The following is a 21000-nucleotide window of genomic DNA, read 5'->3' on the forward strand; positions in this document are numbered from 1 at the left end:
ATAAATTCAACTCTAAAACCTCATTCTCTGGTTCTTTTGCATTTATTTCAGTCTTTTATGTCCCTTATTGGTGTGATTTGGGTCTTAAATAGGTGCTATGCATGTCCAGTAGGGAGTTGTATAAGTGTTTTTCTGAGTCAGGGTAGGTTAGGGTCCATAAGTACAAGTCCAGGAGGCGGGGGCCCACTTTCCGGATGGGACCACTTTCCGGACATGCTTTTGGCTCTATTACATCAGAAAGTGGAGGGATTACTGTACTTCCTGCTCACGGTTCGAGCCCAGTGGCCGCGATACCGAATGTTTGAACGTGTCGGCTGTCCGGCCAAAGTTCACAGGGACTTTTACGTCCAGATAATAGCAAGTAAATTTAGATAATGGTTTAACAGAGCCAAGGTCCAGCATCTGGCTGAATCGGTAGAGAGGCGGTCTGCAGTTCCAGTGGACCCAGGTTCGAATCCCGACTGGGGCAGGGAACAGTTTAACCCGCCCCATCCCGACGTTTTCTGGGCAGTGGTACGCCCCAGTCCCGACATTTTTGGACCTTTTTTTTTTTTACTCAAACATCCGCTTTTGGTGAGAAACATTGAAAATTCATAGAGAAATCGCTCACCTGAGGTTTAAAATACTCAATTTAGGTACGAGTACTTCCTTACCTGACTGGGTTTTCCAACAGGCTGGCACCAAAGAAAACGAGTTCTATGGGAGGGTAACTATTTTATCCACTCATAAACAGTATTTATTTATTTACTTGGTACGAATTTATATGTAGTACAAGAGTATATTGGTTTTCAAACAGTAATATAGGCATTATAAGCATTGTTTCACTCACTAACTCATCACCATTCATGACCTTTTTTTTCCCACATTACCTGATCATCATTTCTGACTGTTTCTTCCTATAATGCTATGTAAACTTTGTCCTCCACATTGTCATCGATTGGGGAATCACTCTGGCCCTGAATGTCTTTATTGGCCAGGTCACTGGTAACAGGTGAATTGCCAAGACAATGGCGTGCAGGGGGGGGGGGAGAGGTTATGCGGTGTAAGGCATTGTCCATGCTTGGCATCTTGTAGAGGAATAGAGGAAGGTGTCCCATGTATACGTGCCAAAAATCACTCGCGAAATTACTCGCGAAAATTGAAAATTGTGCAAATTAGGGACCTTGCAATGTTGCCGCGTTAATTCACGTCGCCGGGACATGAGTGCACATCATGTGCGGACGTTAATTCACGTCGCCGGGACAGCGCAGGTTAAGGATTTGAATTTCATTAAAAAAAAAAAAAAAAAAAAAAAAAAAAAAATGCAGACTTTATTGATCTACCAGAAGACCCGCCAACATGTCGTAAAAGTACCCCCGCTAATACCTGTACACCAGTCCTGCATGAGACAGCCCTAGCATGTATTCAGTATGGACAGTGGTTGTTAGCGCCGAAGTGATGACATGTGGTGTAAGAGGACTACTGGGCCTTGGGATAGGCAACTGCCCCTGAGAAATGGGCCCTGAAGCCTTTGCCCAGAGTCGAAAAAAAAAAAAAAAAAAAAAAAAAAAAAAAAAAAGCAGACTTTATTGATCTACCAGAAGACCCGCCAACATGTCGTAAAAGTACCCCCGCTAATACCTGTACACCAGTCCTGCATGAGACAGCCCTAGCATGTATTCAGTATGGACAGTGGTTGTTAGCGCCGAAGTGATGACATGTGGTGTAAGAGGACTACTGGGCCTTGGGATAGGCAACTGCCCCTGAGAAATGGGCCCTGAAGCCTTTGCCCAGAGTCGGAAAAAAAAAAAAAAAAAAAAAAAAAAAAAAGGATACTGAGCATCTGGATAAATGAGGGACTACTGTGTATTTAGTTGGCATAAACTGTTGTAAAAGTGAAAATTTAGGTTTATGAGTGGGGTGTCCAGTACCAATTAAGGTAAATCTCACAGGTTCTGTGCTTTCATTATTGTGCAGTTTCATTATGACCCATTAGGCTCAGTACCAATTATGTGCAATAACCAATGGACACTGTACAGTATGTATATATATTATATATATATATATATATATATATATATATATCTATCTATCTATCAATCTATTTATCCACATCTATATACAGTAATCCCTGGCTTATAGCTTCTTCGTTATCATGGTTTTTGTTATCATGGCCAAATTAAATCTGTACTCCCACTCATTAGCATTCGAACAGTCAGACAGCACCTGACTGACTGTGACATGGTTCTCTTTTCACTCACCTGTCAGCTGACACAGCACAAATTTTGTAGCAACACAATGAATTTTCAGTTTTCGGTTAAAATTGTGTGGCACAAACTTTTACAGATGCATTTTTATTCAGAAACATCATGGGCAATCAGGCGACACTTATCAACAATCACAGCATGCACCTTCTCAACGTGATCATTGTCTCTTTACATGGAAGGCTGTCTAGATTTGGGATCATGTTCGGTGGACGTTCTTCTTAATTTGAACCACTGGAAACGCTTGTGACATTGCATATGGCTCAAACAATCCTCCCTGTAAGCCTCTTGCAACATTTTAAAAGTCTCCATAAAAATTTTCCTTAATTTGAAACAAAATTTCACATAAACATGTTGTTCTTCAGGTTCCTTCATTGTTCATCTTGCAACAAATTGCCAATTGCACTAAACACATGTTCACTCAAGCGTGTGTACCCTGATGACAAAGTGATGCGTGTGAAACAGCTATGGTACGTCTATTTTATGCAAAGCGTTTGCGCATTGTCCCTCCTGGGGAGTCCCCATCCCACAGTGTTGCCATACTCTGTACTGGGCAACTTAATCGCATTAGAAACAAGGCATAAATGACAACTCTCCCTCACAGCACATGACTCTCTGTCTCTCTCTCTCACTCTGCATATAGAAATTGCATTTTTTGTAATTTATTTCTATAAAAAGTCTATACAGTTTTATGAATTATTAGAATTTGAGGAAAAATCTCCTGACTGACTGTCTCTCTCCCTCTAACATTATTTTTTATTAAGACTTTGATTTTCTCCTAAAGTATGATGTTTTATTTGTGGTTTATAATTTTGATTTATTTTCCACACCACCTCTGAGGCTGAGGAAAAGCCTCCTGATGGTCTTGTTGCGCTCCTATTCAATTTTCACCACATTCCCTCCCTCCCTCCCTCCGTCTTGTCTTTTCTCCCTTATCTCCGGCCTCTCCAACCTCCCTCCCTCGCTGTCCACCTATCCCCCTTATCTCCATTCCCTTTCCCTCCTCTCTATCTCTCTGTTACTGTCTGTCTGTCAACATCATGTTTTTCTTATGAATGTGATACTTTCCAAGAATGATGTTTTATTTGTTCTCTATAATTTCAACTTTTTTTTCCACACCACCTTTTAGGTAAAAGTCAAGGCGCATTTTTTTTTATAGAGGTTTTCCCCAGGAGGCCTAATCAACAGCTTTTGAGGGAACAATTATAGGTCTTCTGTTTGCCTTCTCTTCTAAAAATACTTATTTACATTGTAAATAAGCTCTTTTTCTCTACTGTGGAGCACACGAGAGCGAGTAGCAGGAGTAAGAGCATCCATCTCAGGTGGCGGCCACAGTGGAAATGACCTGGATTAACACAGTGACTCTACCCTTTTGTGCGTGGCAACGTTGGAAAGCAACGTTGCCAAGTGTTGTGGTATTTTTAAAAAGTCATTGTTATTATTAGAAAAAAAAAAAAAAAAGAGACATTTATAACACTATATAGCCTTATTAGAGAATTAAATATATATATATATATACTGGAAATAAACTTCATTTAAAAGTAGTATATAGCTGACATGAGACAGAGAGGTGTACACGTTTGGCAGAGAGGTGGCCTAGGAAATTCCCAAGAGGGACAAAGCCTAAATGCGCTTCATAAAATAGACAGACCATAGTGTTAGACGAAAGCTTAAAGTCACTGCTATAATGCACTCCTGTCGTGATCACACAAAGCCACCTAGTTCGTGCGCTGTTTCAGAAGTTAGGCTCCTTTTTGGGCAAACCTCATGTGATGAGGCCCTACTCAAGGAGTGTCGCTGGTGAATGGGACCACTCGCTCTCCACCCCCTAGCCCAGGAATCCCTTACCTCAAGTTCATCTTGTCCATTCAAGATATGTGTACCCTGTACACTAACAGATTAGATATTCTTACTGTGTCCTTTTTCTAACCATGCCTATGTGTATTTCTGGTACAGAGATAGCCCGATTATCTGGGCTATATGGTGTGAAGGGGTGCCCAAATAGTCCAAAATCATGATTAATTCAGCAGAAACAAAACACAGGTACTTTTAGACTGATTTATTTACCAGTAAATGTACACTTTAAACAGCAAAAAGACCTTACCAATTCAATTCATATTTCTCCAGCTTGTTTCTGTATTTTTCTGACTATTTTCAGTTTGGCAAATTATTTTTTTCTGCTGAAAAACTTCCTCCCTGTTACTATTGTCACATTTCTTACGCCGTACTGTACCTACGACTATTTCCAGCGCAATGGAAGAAACTCAACATACTCAAAGGTGGATTTTGTTTCCCAATTTCCCAACTGGAGGTTAGGTTAGGTTAAATTACAGTATTAGGCACAGTTTCTGGTAGGTGGGGGTGCTCACCATCCACTCACTCGATGTAATGCCGCTCTCAGGGGTCTGTCCTTTCCTCTCCTCCATCCTTCTTTCCTTCCATCATCTGTCTTTCTTTCCTTCAGTCTTTTCTCGTCCTTCTGCCTACGGAAGACTTTACATTCCCTCTTCTGTCTTTCCTTCCTTCATTCTTTACTCTTCCTTCTGCCTATGGGTGACTCTAAACTGAGTGACAAGCCAAATGGTTTCCTGTACACCAGGAAACCATTTACTACACTGGATGGTAACCACATAACCAAATTTTGGCACCTGGTGGTTTAGTGGGTAATTATTGTGCTCGAATCGGATTTGAGCTGGTGAAGGTTTACATCCAAGGGATGGTTGGAGTTTACTGTCCACGTAATGCCACTCAGGGATGAGTGAGGCTGATCACTCTCATCTTAAATGTCAGGACCAAGTACCTAGCCCCAGGCTCCTATGCTCCTCATGAGGCAATGTAGGACTGGATGATGGATGGATGGTTAGGCACAGTTAAGCTAGGTTGGGTCAGGTAGATCAGCTAAAAACAATGGGGAAATAGATTTAACATGCAACAGATATTTATGGATATTAAACGGTTATTAAATGGATGAGAAACAGGGATGTGGAGGAAGATGAGAGATGGAAGAGAGAGTTATATGTAGAGAGGGAGAGAGAGGTGAAAAGATTAGTAAGAGAGAGTAAGAAGAGAGTCGATGACAAATTTTGAAGGAATTTTAATGTAAAGTGGAGGGAATGTAAGAAAATGTTCTGGAAAGAGGTAAAGAGAGTTAGACTGGGTGTTAAGGAAGTAAGTTGGTGTGTGAAAGATAAAAATGGTGGATTACTAGTGGAGAAAGGAGAAAAAGTGAGCAGATGAATAGAACACTTTACAAAATGCTGAACATACAGAATGAAGGCAATGTGAGTATAAGTGGCTGGGGAATGGCTGGGAGAAGGAGGGAGATAAGAAAGGAAGAAATTAGTAGGATAGAAGTTGTGGAAGCAATGAAGAAAGTCAAATTGGGGAAAGCCCCAGGAATTGATAGAGTGTGTCGTGAAATTCTGATGCATGGGGGAGAGATAGTAGTAGAATGAATGTGGAAGATGTGCAGATTGGCCTGGAGGAAGGTAAAGTCTTGGAGGATTGGAAGTCAGGTATAATTATTCCCTTGTCCAAAGAAAAAGGGGAAAAGGATGTGTGTGGTAATCATAAGGGAATCTGTCTTCTTAGCGTAATAAGAAAAGTATATGGTATGGTATTTACTGACAGAGTTAGGGAAATAACAGAGGAGTTAGCTGAAGAAGAACAGGGAAATTTTAGGAAGGGAAGAGGTTGTGTAGATCAGATACTCATTCTTTGCTCTTTTGTGTAAAAGTTTCTAGAGACGGGAATGAAGCTGTATGCGGCCTTCATGGACTTGGAGAAAGCATATGACAGGGTGGATAGAAAAGGATTGTGGTAAATTAAGAATGTGGAAGTTACTGAATGCCATGAAGAGTATGTATGAGAGTGCTAAGGCTGCAGTGCATGTGGATAGTGAACTGAGTGAATTTTTCTATTTGATGGTTGGATTGAAACAGGGATGTGTCATGTCTCCAGGGATGTTCAATCTTTATATGGACAGGATTATAAAAGAGATACAAGGTAGGGCAGTGGATGCTGAAGCTGCCCTCGTTCGAGAAAGCTGTGTCTGGAAACTCCCTATACTGTTGTTTGCAGATGATACTGTGTTGTTAAATGAAGATGAAGGCGGGGGGGACCTGCAAGGCTTGGTGAATGAGTTTGGGAGAATGTGTAAGAAATGGAATCTAAAGGTAAATGTTGAGAAGAGTAAAGTTATGGTCTTTGAGAGAAGTGAAACCACTGAATGTACAGTGAGGCTGGATGAGGAGGAAATGGAAAATGTGAGTGCATTTAAGTACTTTGGTAGTGTGATGAGTAAGGATGGAAGTTTAGAGGGTGAAGTGCTTGAAACGGTACAGCAAGGAAGAAAGGTTGCTGGTTCTTTAAAAACAGTGATAAGAAACAGGGAAGTGAGCACGAAAGTGAAAAAGTTACTGCATGACAGTATTGTGATACCAACTCTAATGTACGGAAGTGAAGCTTGGACCTTGTTGGAGGGACAGAAGTCAAGAGTGAGAGCTGTGGAAATGAGTTATTTGAGAGGAGCATATGGAGTCACAATGAGAGACAGACTGGCAAACAAAAGATGTGAAGGAGAATTGTGGTGTGCATGTGGATGTGATAGGAAGCATTAGGAGAAATACATTGAGGTGGTCAGGCCATGTAGAGAGGATGGAGAGCAAGAGACTGACAAAGAGAGTGTGTGTGAAGTGAGATGGAGAGGGGGAGAGGCCAAGGATGAGATGGAGGGATGGAGTGGAGAGGTATATGAGTCAGGTGGATGTGGGCTGGGAGTAGGGCAGTGAAAGGGCGGGGGACGGGGGGACATGGAGGCGATTTTCTTGTGGCCACCCTTTACAAGATTAAGGCATCTGGCAACAGATAGATAAATTGACATGTTATTTACCAATCCAGAAATAATAAGAAAAATACAAGAGACTATCAGGAAGAACTGATTTGGTAAGGTGCTTTTACTGCTTAAAGTAAAGCATATATTTAGCCCCCTCAAGGGCCGTGAGTTCAGAAATTTGTGTGCTCCCGTGGCTGGCCTCGGGACCATTTTTTTCAAAGTTTTAAAATCAATTTCTTTTTCTTACAGATGTGAAAAGATTTGTCTTGTACACCTGGCTTTTTTTTCCCCCTAAACCCATCCTGTGATTTGCTATGATTCATGGAAGAATTAATAAAATTAGGGCGCATGTTATATTAGCATGTAAACATATAGGCGAAAACACCTGGGATGAAGTGACAGCCTGGATGCTTGGGATGGTAGAGTAGGGCCGTGTAAACATTCCAATAACCTTCGTTCCCTTCCCATAATTGTTCGCAGTTTTTATAGCTCGCCCTAACTTAACATCACTGACACCAGTGCAATAAAGCATTGTTCAAGGCCAGTAGCTGTGAAGGGGCTATTGGAATACATTATTGTTTGTCTCACTACTCTCTCTTTCACACATACACATAGGAACAACAACAGAATGAGCAGTAAATGAACACTTAACTTGAAGGAGCAGAAATAACTGTATGTTCAGTCCGTCCGAAATGTGTTGGGAAGGGCGATATCAAACGAAGACTGTGGAAGTGAATGCTGATTTATGAGAACAAGTGGGACGAAGAAGCAATTTTTTTGTGATTTGCACATTTTTGTTCCATTTTGTCCCCTAAATTTGTGAAACTCATAAATTTTCATCTAAACATACAGTCTAAAGACCTTACCAATTCAGTTCACATTCCTCTAGTTTGTTTTCTGTATTTTTCTGACTATTTTGAGGGTGGTCAATTACCTTCTCTTGCTAAAAGATTTCCTCCCTCTCATTACCATCACGTTCCTTAAACCGTACCTACGACTGTTTCCAGCATAATGGAAGAAACTTACTCAATGTACTTTTAGGTGTATTTCATTTCCCAATTTCCCAACTGGAGCCCAGGTAAGGTAAGGTTAAGTTAAATTATTTGTTGGTTATGCTAGGTTAGGTTAGGTTAAATTATTAGGTAGTTAAGCTAGGTTAGGTTAAATTATTAGGTAGCTGAGCTAGGTTAGGTTAGGTTATCAGTTGCCTCACCAAATTCCACCCCAACACCCTTGTGATCAAGTTGTGAGCAGGAGGTGTGGGTCGGGGGTAGACTCATGCTTGTTTAGGTTACCCGTGGCTCACTCACTAGCAACCGGATGCTTGCTGTTTAAACTGGAGCTATCGTACAGATAATTTTATGTATTACTGTACCACTGAACCATTCAGTCACGGCCTGGATATATTGAAACCTGGATAATCAAGCTTTCACTGTACTTACTGTAACATTATGTATGTATATAGAGGTCTAAATTGTCATAAAAGAGAAAATTGGGGTTGAATATTGGGAGCTTATGACCTGTAAAGATAAATCCCACAAGGTCATTATTGTGAGTTTTTGTTATTCCATCCACGTTCAATACCATTTATGCGTGACAACCAAGGGATGACTGTCTCTCTCTACTTATATCTGCATCTATCTATCTACTTATTTATCTATCTATCTATCGATATACGATATTAAAACTTCATTCCCAAAACACCTAACTTTCCTCTCTGACATGTCCCTCTGCTTCAGTTTCTACATTTTCTTTTATATCTGGTTTGTCATGCTGTGACTTCTCTTTGCGTGGTGCAATGTAGAACTTGACGTCGTTGAATTTCTCTCTTTGCTGCAATATACGACCTTGGTGCTTATCAACTTCCTTTTCTATTGCCATGAAGATATTTTTCTGGAAAAAAAAAAAAAAAAAAAAAAAAAAAAAAAAAAAGCCAATTAATTATTGTGCATTTTGAACAGGTTACTGGCATGATTCTGACATTATATTCAACAAAAACTGCTAGGCTACACACAATGTCTGGCTCACAGTACCACTGTCCCATTGTTTAATTATTTTATATCACCAGCTTCAGGTATAAAACATTTTGTGCTCTTTGTGAAATATAAAAATTTTAAAGGATCTTACAACATTACATGATTCTCAGGAACCATGGGAAATCCAAACAAAGTGTCAACAGTGGCTCACCTGACAAGTACATACTCACAACAATAACAGAGTTTTGGTCCTGCACAAATGTCCTGTATTTTGCTTCCCAAACTATGACAGTATAGCTTAATAACATTCCCACATGAATTTCAACACACTGTTCCAGAAAACTTTTCACCATGTCTTCCGGTGTTCCTTTAGAAGTGATGGTTGCTTTAATCTGGAATCCTTTCTTCAGCCACTTGCCAATGCTGACCATCTTGGCATTATAATCCTTGGATGCAATAGTGCTGCTGATCTGCAACACCTTCTCTCCCTGCAGTGCAACAATACCTTTAAATGGAGTTGCTCCTAAACAGCATGCATTAGATATGAACTATACTACTATACTACCTTTAAGAACTTTAAATGGAAGTGCTATACAGTAGTGTTCTAGGGAGTACAGTACACAGTATGGCTATAATATGTTAAATTACAGTAAACTCAAATTTAGTTATGAATGAATGATTCCAGTAATGACTTTAGTATAATCTGTTCTTAATATCCTTGGCTTACTTATCTACAGTAAAAGTCCTGTAATCCGAATGGCAGGGAACCAAGAGTATTTCGAACTACCGTTTTTTTTTTAACTATGAGGAGGGACTTCCGAAAACAATTAGAAATATGTACATGATCATTAACACTTTCCAGTTCGGTGATACTATTTTCACTCATGGGAAAATTTGAAAAAGTGACCAAACAACGTTCAGAAAAAAAATGGGATAAATATATTTATGCGCTCTTTCAACTTGTACTCATCACTATCATTTTACTTTATGCAATATCATTTTCGTTTTTCTTTCGTCTTATTCTTCAAAGCCTCAGCTTTCTAACTTTAAAAACAAATCCATTAATCCAAATATTTTGAGGTGAGAAAAAGATCAGGAAAAAAAAAAAAAAATCAGCACGTGACAGGGTAGGAGGGAAGGAAAGCGTGGAGAGGGGGGAAAGTGGGAGGGTTCTGCCGGGTGGAGGAGGGTCAGACCCTGGGTTTCTCACTTGTTGTGTCACATGCTTTCGTTTAGCAGTTTTCTTTCCACCATGACTAATTGGTGTGGGAGCCATTGCTACTTTGTTTTAGTCACTTATTGCTCCAAAAATTGAGCAGAATTATCACAAGAGCATCAGACTGGGCACAGGTATAAACTGAACATGGCCATCCTCCCTACTTGCTGCCACTTTCCGCTGCTAGCTGGATTTCAACCCCACCTAGAAACATTCAGAGTACTGTGATATTCCGAGTACTGGTGGTCAAACTGAAGGACTTTTAATGTACTGGTGGTCAAACTGAAGGACTTTTAATGTACTGGTGGTCAAACTGAAGGACTTTTACTGTAGTACACTGAAATGAATGATTCCAGTAATGATTTAAGTCTATTTTTTTTCAGTATTCTTAACTTCACTTGATGTAGTACTGCCGTCTTCTTCCTTCATCATTATCCACCTTTTTGTGTCCGCATCTCTCTTTCCATTTCTCCCATCTTTCTTGCCACGTATTATTACTCCTCACTCCTTTTTAGGTGGCCTACATTGAGTGACACGCCAAACAGTTTCCTATAAGACTGGAAACCATTTCCAGCGCTGGACGGTAACCACATAACCAATCCATACATGTTCCTTACATGTCAGCAAGTGGGTTGGTGGGGGGTAAGTGCCCCTCCCCATAAAACAACTAACTCAAAGACAAATGACCATCCCTTTCGGGATGATGTGTCTGGCTACAGATAGATAGACTTATTTTTTTTTTTTTTTATGTGAGGAAGAAGGAACCAAAGGCAATGAGCCTGCAAAACTGTTCCTTCCAAGAGAAAAATAAAATACAAGAGAGAGCCAAATTCAAGATCTGATCATTTCGAGATGCCTGGACACACTGCATTTAAAAGACTGAAGATCATAGGAAGCAGGAAATACAGACAGAGGGAGACAGTTCCAGAGCTGACCTGTTGCATAAATCAAGGACTGGGAGTAACGGTTAACTCTTGCATTAGAGAGTTGGACAGAAAAGGGATGAGAGTTTGCTCCTAGACGGGTGCTACGCGCCGTCGTACAGGTGGAGGAATGCATGCAGACAGTTCAGAGGAGCGTGACCATTGAAGTAGCAATAGAAACGAGATAAAGATGCAACAGTGCGGCGAAGAGACAGAGGATGAAGGGAGTGAGTAAGAGGAGGAGAGTTCATGAGGCAAATAGCCTTTGACTCCATCCTATTGATAAGAGCTGTATGTGGGGAGGCCCCCCCCACACATGAGAGTTGTACTCCACACAGGGACGGATAAAACCCCTGTACAGAGTCAACAATTGTGCAGGGGTAAAGAAGGAACGGAGTCGGCTTAGCACACCCAATCTCTTGCAAGAAGGTTTTACAAGTGCTGTAATATGATCTTTCCAAGACAAGTCCCGAGTAAATGAAACCCCAAGTATGTTCAAGGATGATGCAGGATTAAGCTTAATATTATTAAACATTAGTGGGTATAACTGTGGAAGATTCTGTCGAGCTGATAGGTGCAAAAACTGAGTCTTTGAATCATTAAAAACAACCAAATTATTTTTACCCCAGTTAGAGATACGAGCCAAGTCAGACATTAGGTGCGCCATCTAGTAAAATACACTAAAATGAAGGTATCAGTTTATCTAATTTACTGACTTAATGGTAAATGGTTTAAAGGCTGGAATGCCTCAGTATAATAATGGCCCAACCATGTACACAGTATGGGTTTGAACTCCTATGGGTGTCAGCAGTGTTTTTGATCTTGTTAGGTTAGTGATGACCAACTGATTTCTCACTCTTGAATGTTATGAACTACATTAGCCTAATTTCCAGCCCCAACACCTCAAAGGGGGTAATATGAGTTTAGCTAACAGTAATTTTACTGAGTGGTGATTCCATGTAAAGTATACTATAAATGAAACTGAACATGTCTCTACAGTGGAAATAATACAACTAGTCATGTATCTCATCAGTTTAACTGATCACATTACCAAAAAGTTACAAATTTACATAAAATGAAAAACCGACAGGCTATTGGAGTTTAATCAGGAAAAGATAAGTCCCAGGTATAACAAATTTAATTTATGTGGCATCAATTAGAATGAATCACTCAGGGTCAACACAGCATGCAGTGAAATGTACTGCAGTAGTTTAATCAGGAAAAGATAAGTCCCAGGTATAACAAATTTAATTTATGTGGCATCAATTAGAATGAATCACTCAGGGTCAACACAGCATGCAGTGAAATGTACTGCAGTAAAGTATGATTTTTATAATCATAATTGTACACACCCTGTTCCCTACTGGAACAACACCAAAGGATTGCCATAATAATGTTTGAATACTTTTTTTTTTTCTAATGCACATCTTTCATGCACTGATCACCATCCTCATCTTCCTTCCTTCTTTGTGATGTGCAGTCCTATCATATAAAGTAATAATACCATTTCCTTTGTATAACTTCTGGAGACTCTTCCAGGCACTCTCTCTGTATCCATTGAATATTTTCATATCACTTGTTGTTACGGCTCAGCTGAGCATGAACCTGGTGGACTGCAGGCTGAAGCCTTTTCCTATAGACAATCATCCAGCAGTCATATTATCCATATTATAACTCTTATATGGTAGTGTTCTGAAACTTAAATTATTTATCCTGTATATGCTTGATAATTTTTAACAGATTTAATCTCACTCACTGAAAGTCCTCATTTCACATATAAATCAAAATCTTATACTCTGGTTGGGAAAATGTGTTGGTGATGGATAACCGTCCTGTATACATATTGGTAGGTACAGTATTATGCAGATGTATGCTCAGTATCAAAAGTTACTGCAGTGCTAATACTCAATCTCCAAACTCTCAAAACTATTATATACACTTCCCCACCCATAAACATTTTAAGGTCTGACCTTAGATGAGGAAGAAGATTTTGAGCTCATTCTGTTCTTCCTATTTAGTTCAAAGTACTGTCTTCCAGACATCAGTTTGTACGTGGCCCTGTCACTGGTCTTTACTGCAGGGTCTTCAATCTGTACCAGCTTTAGGTCTCTCTGCTTGGCAAATTTTCCTGCCTGCATAAGTGTTGTGGCTGACACCTTACCTGAAGAAAAAAATTACATAAATGTTCTAAATACAGTATTAGCAGTTCAGAAAGGGGTGGTAGATTTGAAATTGGCTCCTAATCTTTGGTGGACTTGAGAGTGACATCAGGATCTGACTGGCCATTGCAGTACAAGAGACTAAACATAAGCATGCAGAAACTTAGACAAAGGAAACAAGCTGTGTAGACTACGATGTAGACTACGATGTCTGAAAAGATTAAGACTAGAGGAGGAACCATAAACAAGAACAAAAATGGCCACTCTCAAAACAACAACAAACTTCAAACAGCATGGAAGGATACAGGTGAGACTGAATGAACTGAAAATGCTCGGACATGTAACATCTGTGATGCAGAAATGCTTGCTGAGTCTGCACAAGCAATGGAATGTGAGATATGTGAATGTCATTTTAGCATATCTTGTATCAACATCGATGAGATGCAGTGTAAAATTTGGAAATCGCTACCATCAGCCCCCTGGTATTGTGCAGAATGTAATCCCCAAATCATCAGATGCAATAATGCTGCTGAAAAACTGATAGTCAACAGATATATGGAATTTGAAAGCAGATCTTTACAGAGATTCAATATCAAAGGAAAGGCCTAGCACAGAGGAAGTTTGGGTGATAACTGAGCAAGAGTTAGGAGAAAAGCCTGGCAAAGAGGAAGTCAGGTCAATGAGTGGGAAAGAACTGAGGGAAAAGCCTAGCAAGGAGGATGTTACACTAATGACTGAGCAACAGTTAGGAGAGAAACTTAGCACAGTGGAAGTCAGGACTCTGATATAGCAGGAGTTGGGAGAGAAGCCTTGCACTAAGGTAATCAGGTAACTATGCAGTAACTGGGAAAGTGTAAGGATATGAACAATGACAGTGCAAAAATTGAGGAAGTGAAGGATGCTCCTAGAGAAAATCAGAAACCCATTCATGATAAAGAGCATGAGAAAAGGAAAAGGAATTTGGTAATATTTCATTTACCAGAACCTGATGTAGTGATAAAAGAGCATGACCAACTGAAAAAGGATAAGGAAAATGTAAAAAGGACAGTAAGGCTATGTATTTAAAAAAAAAAAAAAAAAAAAAAAAAAAAAGACAAGGATCCAAAGCCATGCTGACCGTACTGGATGACAGTTATCTAGAAAAAAATATTTGCAAAGCCCGAAAAGATTAGAGGACATGATATATGGTCACATTCTGTGACATTAAAACACCACAGAAAAAAAAAAAAAAAGACCAAAAAATGTTCAAAGATTTTTCCTTCAGGATATTAGGACCACCAGCAACCAAAAGGATGGTGAAAGTAGAGAAATTCCATTTGTAATGACAGTAGATAACAAACAGAAAAGGAACAGGTCAGAGGAAAAAGACCATAACAGGAGGGGAGCAATAAGAGTAAGCATTTATTGGCCTAGTAGTAACACACCATATGTCTATCTATTTGCCTACTGTCAGATGCCTTAATCCTGTAAGGGGTGGCCACAAACAAATCGCCTCCATGTTGCCCTGTCCCCCGTCATTTTACTGCCCTCCCCCCAGCTCACACGTCTCTATCTCATACACCTCTCCACTCCATCCTTCCATCTCATCCTCAGCTTCCCTCTCCCTCTCCCCCCCCTCCACCTCACTCACATACACTCTCCTTGTTAGTCTTTCGCTCTCCATCCTTTCCACATGGCCAAACCACCTCTATATATTTCTCCTAATACCTTCTATTGCATTCACATCCCCACCACAACGCTCCTTCACTTCCTCATTTGTCAGCCTGTCTCTCCATGTAACTCTACATGTTCCTCTCAAATAACTCATTTCCACTGCGCACACTCATGTGTCCTTCCAACAATGTACAAGTTTCACTTCCATATGTTGGAGTTGGTATCACAATACTTTCACACAGAAACTTTTTACTTCCATTCTCACTTCTCTACTTGTTATCAATGCTTTTAAAGCACCAGCAACCTTTCTTGTGGGGCTGATCACTCTCATCTTAAATGTCAAGACCAACATGCCTAGCCCTGGGCTCCTATGCTCCTCATGGGGCAACACAGGATTAGATGATGTATGTATGTATGTACCCTCTCAAGCACTTCATCGTCCAAACTTCCATCCTTACTCATCACACTACCCAAGTACTCAAATGAACTCATATTTTCCATTTAGGCAACTTGTGATGGATTGTAGGTCAAATGACATCATGATGCCCAAGTCTTTCTCCTGTACTGATTTCTACATTGTTCTTCCATCAAGCTTGTAGTCTGCATGTGGGTTGTTTGAACAATGTGCACTGATTTGCATTTTTTGATAATAAAAGTCAACAGCCATTTCTCACTCCATTCGTCTAGTCTCTTCATATCTCTCCTGAGGGTCTCAGTATCTGCCTTTGTCCAAATACAAAACTGTAGTGTTATAAACTTTGGCTTCATCCACAGCCTGGCTGGCTGGTGGCTCTAGGTTGACCACAGTGTCATTTGTGTAGACCAGAAACACTGGTTAAAAGCAGCAATCCAACCTAATACTGAATTACATATGATGACTTGGTGCAACCTGTCCGAGAGGAAGCACTGTATCCATCGCAGCAGGCTTCCTTCTATTATCATTGCCTCTGGTTATTAATTAGCCTTTGATGGGGAACTCTGTCAAAAGCCTTCTCACAAACACATACGGTAATTTATGTCTACACAGTATCCTATCTATCTATCTATCTATTGCCAGACGCCATAATCCCGTACGGGGTGGCCATTTGACTGAGTTATTTGTTTTACAGGGAGGGGCACTAACCCTCCACCAACCCACTTGACAAGTAGGGAGCACGTATGGTTTGGTTATATGGTTACCACCCAGCGTCGTAAATGGTTTCTTGGCTTACAGGAAACCATTTGGCTTGTCACTCAATGTAAAGCCACCTGTAACAGAAAGAAAAGCAATAAGTTGTGACAGGAAAGATTGGAGAAATAGGAAGAGAGGAGGGCAGGCACAGAAAAAAAAATGATATAGGCTAAGGAAGAAGTAGGCAGCACTACATCAAGTGAGTGGATGATGGTCACCACCACCTACTGTCTGATAATAAATTCATCCAGGTAACAGAACATATTAAGGGGGCAGCTCCTCTTCTTTCTGAAACGATATAAGGTTGTTCCTGGCCAAATGGGTTATAATTTCCTGGATAATCTTGCATTCTAGTGACTCTGACACAATGCTAGTAAAGCCCCAGGCCAGTAGTTCAAGGGTTCAGTCTTGTTACCTTTCACGTACATGGGTTATATACCGGCCGTCCTCCAGTTGCTTTGAACATCACCAATTACAAGACAGGTCTGAAAGACATCATGGAGTGGTCTGCAAATGATTTCCATACATTCCATTAGTATCACTAACAATACTGTAATCTGTTTGGCCCTGGTGCCTTTTTTTTTTTTCTTTCTTTCTTTTTTTAATGTGTCTGACTCTGGGCAAAGGCTTTAGGGCCTACCCCAAGGCCCAGTAGTCCTCCTACACATCTCCACATGTCACCACTTCGGTGCTAACACCCACCATCCATACTGAATACAAGCTAGGGCTGTCTCATAAAGGACTGGTGTACTGGTATTTGCAGAGATATTTTTACAAGTCAGCGGGTCTTCTTGTAGATCAGTACGGCCTGCTTTTATGAAATTCAAATACTTAAACTGTTCCCTGCCCTAGCCGGGATTCAATCCTGGGTCCATTAGGACTGCAGGCCACCTCTCTACCAATTCAGCCTTGCCGCAACTGATTTCCTTTAGTTGTTTAATTACTTCATCCCTGGTTATTGTCATGATATTTAGTCTGGACCCTTAAAACACATCATCTAGGACTGGGGTTGGTTGGACTGTGTGTTCTGTGACAAAAACCCCATTGAAAGCTTTATTAATTTTTTAATAATTTCTTCATCTGTTTTGGTACAATCTCCATTATGGTAATAGTTTTCAGCTGGCTGATGGTTTTCTTTGCAATAATTTTGGTGAGAACATGGGCCCAAAAATGCATGGCATTGGTCAATGATTCTATTACTACTTTCTCTTTGTAGTTATACTTAGCTGCCCTTATTTCCCAGGTCACTAAATTCTTTGCACTGTTGTACTGGTCGTGCCTTGATGCATTTTTTTCCAAGTTCTGTATTTCTTCCATGAGCCTTGTTTATTTTTCATCAGCATCTGTAGTCACCTGGTCATCCATATGGGTTTGTGGGGCATCATACTTTTCCTGTAGACTGATGCACATGATCTTACAGCTCTTTCATACTTTTCGAGGCATGCATTTCACTCCTTGTCCACTGTTTTGTCAGAAGGCAGACCCTTCCAGTCAACCTCTCTAAACAGGTTCCTTATTTTCCCTAAATCTGCCCTGTGGTAGTTGAACTTCACACAGTTTCATGCTCCTCTGGCTTGTGAAGTGCAAATGTGATGCACAAGTGCATTCTTGCACTTGCCCACTGGTGCTGTGTATCTTAAGTCATCAATCCCACAGCAAGTTTTGGTGAAGATGAGGTCTAATCCTAACTGGCTCCAGTTTCCCACATTTTGGATCCAGAAATTACCATTATCTGTTTCTATAAAGCTGAGGGCTTGGCCATACCACTGGGAACCAATCACTACCAGTACTCTGTTCTCTTTCCAGACAATACTGTACAGTAATCCTCCACTATCCGACGTAACAGAGCCAAAGGTATGTCCGGAAAGTGGTCCCATCCGGATAGTGGGCCCCAGCCTCCTGGACTTGTATTTAAGGACCCTAACCCAGCCTAACTTTGAAAGCCACCTAAATAACTCCCTATCGGACATGCATAGCACCTATTTAAAGCTATTTAAGACCCTGTTCACACCAATAATGGACATAAAGCATGAAATAAATGAAAAGGAACCATAGAATGAGGAATCAGAAGTGACTGTACCTCAGCCAGGGTACTTACAGCATGTCTGTGGCCGCCTTCTCTAAGGCTTTGGCAGAGGTGAAAATGCTCTTGAAGCACATACAGTAATCCAGTGTTGTGCTGCACTTACAGTAATTCTTTGCACTGTGAGTTATAATTGTTTAACCCCTTATGCGCGGGCATGTCGGAGGCGGTCCGTGCACCTCGAGGGAATATTCGCGTTTCGACTGACTTTTTAAAAATATTTGCCAAAAATCAGTTATTAGTCCTAGAGTATTATAATTAAATATGCACATGGCACATACCTTCAGCTTTCCCCTGGAATGTTTGTTGAGCTTTCGTCGACTACCGTAGGACTTGTGGAGACTTCTGAAGTTGGGTAACAAAGTCTCCACTTTACACTTCCCGACACTCCGTAATATGGTTACCACTGCCTGATATTATAACTACAAACACTATTCTATGAATTTCAAGTAGTTTGGAATCCATACTCCAAAAAAAAAACAGTGAAAGCAATGTAAATTAAAATCGCATACGAGCTTTCCTCCCGGGCTGGTTCCCCAATGGTATTCTGAGGCGAAGCTGTCATTTATTATTTATAAACACACACACTTTCTATTCCTAGTACTTTATTACACTTATTTACATATACAATATTTATCCATAAGTTTCTTTCAGTACTAGTAGTTTATTTTCACTCCAGGCATTCACTTTCTCGTGTATACTAGCTTAGAGAGCGAAGCTGTCACTTTCATTTTCATTACTTTCACTTTCATTACTCCTAGTATATATACTCGTATTCTTATATTACTACTTTACAATATGTATCTATAAGTTTCTTTCAGTACTAGTAGTTTATTTTCACTCCAGGCATTCACTTTCTTGTGTATACTAGCTTAGAGAGCGAAGCTGTCACTTTCATTTTCATTACTCCTAGTATATATACTCGTATTCTTATATTACTACTTTACAATATTTATCTATAAGTTTCTTTCAGTACTAGTAGTTTATTTTCACTCCAGGCATTCACTTTCTTGTGTTTACTAGCATAGAGAACGAAGCTGTCACTTTCATTTTCATTATTTTCACTTTCACTTTCACTGTCATTACTTCTAGTATATATACTCGTATTCTTATTTTACTACTTATTTACATTTCTATTCACATTCTCTATTTCATTTACATTATTTACATTTCTATTTTACTTACACTTTTATACACTGTCACTTCCAGTAACTTATAAAACTATTTTCCACTGTTCAGTTACATTTACATTCATTGCTTTCACTTGCTGTTTACACATAATTTACATTTTCACTTGCAATGTTTTAGAGACCAGAAAGATCGTAGTCACTGTCCATCATTATCATTGATAAATTAGCTAGTTCATGTTCCACAGCAGAGTCACTTAGCCTTTACCCCTTCCCACACAAGCTTTAGTAGGAGTAGAGGTCACAGGGACCTTTGCATGGGGCTAAAAAGCAGCAGAATGGGACAGGCGCGAATCCGACTGATTTCACCTTGAAAGACGAGAGTAAACTGACTGCTGGGTCTAGGGGCAGTGAAGGGTTGCCAACGTCAGCGTGGTGAAAGCTGCTAATATATACGCTATGAAATGATTGGCAGGAAATCTAGACAATACATAATAAACTAGGTAGTTCCAGGTGAATGTAAATATCACTTAGGCTTCCCCCTTCCTTTCTTATATATATTTTTATTATGAGAACAGGTCATACAGCATATTTCAAGCGGAAATAAACAGGGAAAATTAGCGAACGAGTGCATGTGGGGTATAGCCAGGTGATAATTAGCCAATTCCAGGTGCATGGCACTATCAATTACCTTTTTTCTTTTTTATATATATTATTTTGTATGAGAATAAGGCATAGGGCTCATTCCAATGGATGAAATGAGTGGAAAAATCCGGGCAAGATTTGCCTTGCGCTGCGCAGCTGGGGCAGGCGGGAGAAGAGGGTAATGGAGGGGAGGTAGGGAGGGGAGTCAAGAATGGGGAGAAATGGCTAAATTGTCAACAGTGGATGGGAGAACAGATGACAATAGCAGCAATGACTATTGTTAAACACTGGCAGTACTGACAGATGATACAAGCGACCACTTCAAAGCCCGGGCGAATTCAAAATAACACAGAATTGCAAAAGTAATGCCCTGCGGTATGATCCATTGCACCAGAGCGTCACAAAAGTGACGCCCCGTGGTTAAGGGGTTAACAATGCACATTCTGTTAATTGCACCATGCCAGTTTCAACCGCCAGTTTGCACTCCACAGTTAATCCTTTGCACTCTAAATTCTAATTTCTTAACACTGCACAATGCTGTAAATTCCTGTGTGGTCTAGTGGCGAGGTATTGCAGTTTATTTACTGTTTATTCACAAAAACCAAGCATGTGTGGCATCCATTGCGATAAGCATCTACTTGCGACTGAAGTTAGGCAGTAACTGTTGGTAAAAGGGAAGCAGGGTTGCCAGATCGCAACTCGGCCACATTACCAAACTCCTCAATTTTCATTACCAAATTTAACTTTTCATTACTAAATCCGTAAAGCTAGCATTTATTCTTCACTAATTATATATACAAGTGGAAATACATGTAATCACTCTCCTTATAATTAACAGCATATTGATTATTTTCACACTATGTAGGCTAGCAGATTAATCAGAGAGAGCAGACAATCCACCATCTCCATCCTGTGTATCCTCATACATGTGAAAAATCTGTCTGGTAATGCATTATTCTGATTCATTGCC

The 21000-nt window shown here is 40.1% G+C and overlaps 1 protein-coding gene across 1 annotated transcript in view; it reads right to left on the reverse strand.

Moving 5' to 3' along the window:
• Nucleotides 1–8750: 8750 nt before the first annotated feature.
• Nucleotides 8751–21000, reverse strand: part of mIF3 (mitochondrial translation initiation factor 3) — a 32247-nt gene continuing 19997 nt past the window's right edge. The window contains exons 2-4 of the mRNA XM_080286039.1: nucleotides 13163–13353; nucleotides 9404–9541; nucleotides 8751–8970 (exon numbers count right to left, since the gene is read on the reverse strand). Of these exons, the coding sequence (XP_080142165.1) occupies nucleotides 8782–8970; nucleotides 9404–9541; nucleotides 13163–13353 (518 nt within the window). The 3' untranslated portion in view covers nucleotides 8751–8781. The remainder of the gene's footprint in view (nucleotides 8971–9403; nucleotides 9542–13162; nucleotides 13354–21000) is intronic.

Source organism: Coenobita brevimanus, chromosome 110 (assembly GCF_032717465.1).
Source record: "Coenobita brevimanus isolate Jiangsu-jjx chromosome 110, ASM3271746v2, whole genome shotgun sequence".
Taxonomy (NCBI): Eukaryota; Metazoa; Arthropoda; class Malacostraca; order Decapoda; family Coenobitidae; genus Coenobita; species Coenobita brevimanus.